At 51.1% G+C, this 4293-nt stretch overlaps 1 protein-coding gene across 1 annotated transcript in view; it reads left to right on the top strand.

Annotated features, from left to right (window-relative positions):
• The window catches only part of AGBL1 (ATP/GTP binding protein-like 1), a 128537-nt gene that overhangs the window by 35367 nt on the left and 88877 nt on the right, over nt 1-4293 (top strand). The window contains exons 8-9 of the mRNA XM_015569116.1: nt 989-1056; nt 3710-3826. Coding sequence (XP_015424602.1) covers nt 989-1056; nt 3710-3826 — 185 coding nt within the window. The remainder of the gene's footprint in view (nt 1-988; nt 1057-3709; nt 3827-4293) is intronic.

Genomic DNA, 4293 nt, shown 5'->3' with positions numbered 1-4293 from the left:
GGGCACGCCAACCAACTGAGCACACAGCCAGCACTGCCTTCTTTTGGAGAGCTAGTCACATCCCATTCCTCCTCCTATTTCAGCCACATAGAAGATTCAGAGATTATCTAGTTTCCTGCCTCCAGTAACATTTTCTCATCTTGTTTTCTCTTATTGTTCATTCTCCCCAATGTTTATTTTCAAATAGGAACAGAAGAGCATCACACATTTATTTAGAAGTCACTCCGTCGCGCTTCAGGTCCTGAGGCAGTGCTACCCCAAGAGCCCCCTTCCCTTGGTCACGGCCAGCAGTGCCTACGCCTTCCCCGCCCCCGGGCACCTCCCGTCGGAACCCCCACGCCGTCTCGCTGAAGGTAAAGTAAGTGGGTGTCTGTGAGCTTTACAGCGAGTTTTTATTTATTTTTTAAAGATATTTGTATTGATTTCAGCGAAGAAGGGAGAGGGAGAGAAAAGATGGGAACATCCATGATGAGAGAGAATCATGGATCGGCTGCCTCCTGCATGCCCCCTACTGGGGATCAAGCCCGCAACCCAGGCACGTGCCCTGACCTGGAATCGCACAGTGACCTCCTGGTTCAGAGGTCGACACTCTACCACTGAGCCATGCCGGCCGGGATGGAATCGATACTTTTCCACTGGCTGTGTCTCTGGACTTGTGTTTCAAAGAAGCTCCTTCATATCAAAATTAGAGAGCCGATCACACTGCAACACATTTTGCATGGAGGTGACCTTTGGCAAGGGTGGGGAAGCCAGCATGATATGCCTGTGTCATTTTATCCTGCAAAATGCGTGCAGAATAAAATGAGTGGGACAGCAGTGTAGACACCCGGCACTGCTCATGGTCTCACAGGCCTTGAGTGAGCCCTGGGGTGCGTGGGGGTCGCGTGCCCTCCATCCTGAGCTCCTGATTCGTCAGGGGAAGACATGCTGATCCAAACCCAAGACAAAGGGCCAGCCTCACCCACTTGCCCTCCCTTTCCCCACCCAGAGGACTTCGAAGATGATGGTGACGGAGAAGAGGACAGAGACTCCGATTCTGAAGATGCGAAAGAGGAAGTAGGTACACCGGCCCTTGCTTCTAGCGATCCCCATGTTCACGGCGGACCAGGGAAGATATCACTGCCGGTCGTCCGCTAATACCAGTGTGAATTTTAAGGACTTACTTTTGTCTTTCTGCCCGGTGCCTGGCAGATTGTTTTGCTCAATAAATGACAGCTGCTGTTCTTTTTTAAAAAAAATACATAATGTTATTGATTTCAGAGAGGAAGGGAGAGGGAGAGAGAAATAGAAACATCCATGATGAGAGAGAATCATGGATCGGCTGCCTCCTGCACGCCCCCTACTCGGGGTGGAGCCGGCAAATGGGGCATGTGCCCTGACAGGGAATCAAACTGAGACCTCCTGGTTCCTGGGTTGATGCTCAACCACTGAGCCACGTCGGCCAGACTAGGAAAGTGTCTCTAAATTGTGGTTCTGTGGGCATGTGACTGGACAGTTCTTTGTGGAGGGGGCTGATCCTGGGCAGTGTTTGATGTTTAGCAGCATCCCTGGCCTCCACCCACTAGATGGCACCCGCCCCCCCCCATCACCCCTCCCTCCCCACCCCATCATGTACCAAAATGTCTCCAGGAAGGACCCAATGTCCCTCGTGGGGAAAAATCACCCCTGACTAGAGAACCACTGCTCTATAGTAATGGTAACTTTATCTAGAGTCGTAATTCTGTCTTCCTTTGTGTTGGTAGACTTTAACTTGGACAAGCCCTTCAAGAGATAGTTCTAGAGAACCACTGCTCTATAGTAATGGTAACTTTTATCTAGGGTTATTAATTCTGTGTTCATTTGTGTTGGTAGACTTTAACTTGGACAAGCCCTTCAAGAGATAGTTCCTTAATTTTGTCATCCTCAAAATAAGACTGAGAAGTAAATGCTACCTTTTAAGACATTCCTGGATATAAAACCTGGATTTAAACATTATCTATCTATCTATCTATCTATCTATCTATCTATCTATCTATGTATGATGCAAATGAGATTGAGACTCTGTCACGGTCTCGACCAGCTCAGGAGGAGAGGCCGGGCTCCACCTGAGCTTGAGAGATCAACACAGAGGGGCACCTGCTCCGAGTTTTTACAGTGCGGCTGGAGGCAGGCCTCCAGAGGACACACACACACACACACATATCTATCTATCTATCTATACACCTATCTACCCATCTATCCATCCATCTATGCCTCTATCTATCATCTATCTGTCTATCTATCTATCTATCTATCTATCTATGCATCTATCTATCCATCCATCCATCCATCCATATATCTATGCATCTGTCCATCCATTCATCCTTCCATCCATCCATCCATACCTCTATCTATCTACCTATCTATGCATCTATCTATCTATCTATCTATCTATCTATCTATCCATCCATCCCATCCATCTATACTTCTATCTACCTATCTATGCATCTGTCTATCTATCTATCTATCTATCTATCTATGCATCTGTCCATCCATCCCATCCATCTATACTCTAATCTATCTATCTATGCATCTGTCCATGCATCTATCCATCCATCCATCTATCCATCCCCTCTTCCTCCCTTTCTTTTTTCTTACCTATTGGTCTGCCCACCTGTCTCTTTAGAGAGCAGGAGGCTTTCTGAGTTCTCTATATAGCGATCACTCACCTTGCTGATGACAGTAGCTGACCTATAAGAACCCCCTCTTAGCCAGGTCCGCAGGTGAAGGCTGCCATTGACACTCCGGTGTTCTCCGGGTCTCACTGATGAATAGAATCATTTCTGAAGTCATCGGTGGAAAATTGGTTCTTTGCTGTAGCTCGGCAGTGCGGCACTCGGAGTCCGCGCCGCATTATTTGAATAATGCCGTGCCGCCGCAGCCATCCATCAATGCCACCTTCCCCTCCCCTCACGCCCGCTCCCGGAGGACTGGCCGTCTGATGAAGAGTGGCAGCCACTCGTGTATCTGACGGGCAAGGACCAGCTGGGGCCCAAGTCTCTCTTCACTCTGACCTCACTTCCCAGCGCTTGCCCAGCTGTGTTGCCGTGGGTGCCAGCCTGGGCCAGATGGTGGATGCCAGGAGGGCCTGAGAGATAAAGCTGGGAGCCCCACCACCGGGCTGCAGAGTGTGGGCCTGGTGTGTACCCCATCGGAAAATACCATTATGTCTCCTGCACAGGATCTGTCTTTGTTCTTTTAATTTGAGGTTTGGAGGAAAATTGTGGAAGATGGATGGAATATTGCATTTCTTTTCCTTCCCCGTTCCCGACTCCCCTGGATCAAGAATATAAATATTTAAATGTTTTTTTTATTGATTTCTGAGAGGAAAGGAGAGCGAGGTTAGAAACACCCATGATGAGAGAGAATCATGGATCGGCTGCCTCCCGCATGCCCCACACTGGGGATCGAGCTCACAACCCGGGCATGGGCCCTGACTGGGAATCGAAACGTGACCTCCTGGCTCATAGGTTGACACTCAACCACGTAGCCACCACACCGACCAGGCTCTTTCTTTGTTTTTAAAAAACAACGCGACCCATTAAACTGTCCTTTGCGTGGGCCCGCACTGTAATTCGGGGGCAAGGGCACCATGACCCAGGGCTGTGAAGGGTCCCGTATACATCCCGTCCCCATGTCTCTCAGGGTGGCTTTCTCGGTGGTGACACGTGTCTTGAATGTCCCCCTGCAGGACGATGACTTGGAAACAGACGTCAACAAGCTGAGCTCCAAACCTGGACTTGACCGGCCCGAAGAGGAGCTGAGGCAGTACGAGGCCATGTGCCTTGAGCTCTCCTGCAGCTTTGAGGTGGGGCTTATGTGTGGTTCTGCGCACGCCCCCACCCCCCCCGCCCCCACCGGGATGCGTGATTCCACGATGGGGCCTCTGCAGAACCCGGGGCCACACCGGGGCCTGCAGTTGGAGCGGGCGCATGGCTCACCCTCGTCATGTGCTTCTGAGAGAGAAGCAGGAGGTGAAGTGAGAATGTGAGAGAGGCCCGAACGGCGTGGCTCGCGGGCTGAGCGTCAACCCAGGAACCATGAGGTCACGGTTCGATTCTGGCTGATCTCCTCGTTCCCTTGTCAGAGGGGGAGCGGGCCCCGGGCGGCTTTCCGAAGGAAGGTGCCCACCCGGATGCCAGGGCTGCTTGTCAGTAGAAGCAAATTGCGAACCTCACGTCTGCAGAACCCGGGGCCACACCGGGGCCTGCAGATGGAGCGGGTGCATGGCTCACCCTCGCCATGTGCTTCTGAGAGAGAAGCAGGAGATGAAGC

The sequence above is a fragment of the Myotis davidii genome, unplaced genomic scaffold (assembly GCF_000327345.1).
Source record: "Myotis davidii unplaced genomic scaffold, ASM32734v1 scaffold164, whole genome shotgun sequence".
In the NCBI taxonomy this organism is placed as follows: Eukaryota; Metazoa; Chordata; class Mammalia; order Chiroptera; family Vespertilionidae; genus Myotis; species Myotis davidii.
This window is presented reverse-complemented; position numbering and strand designations above follow the sequence as displayed.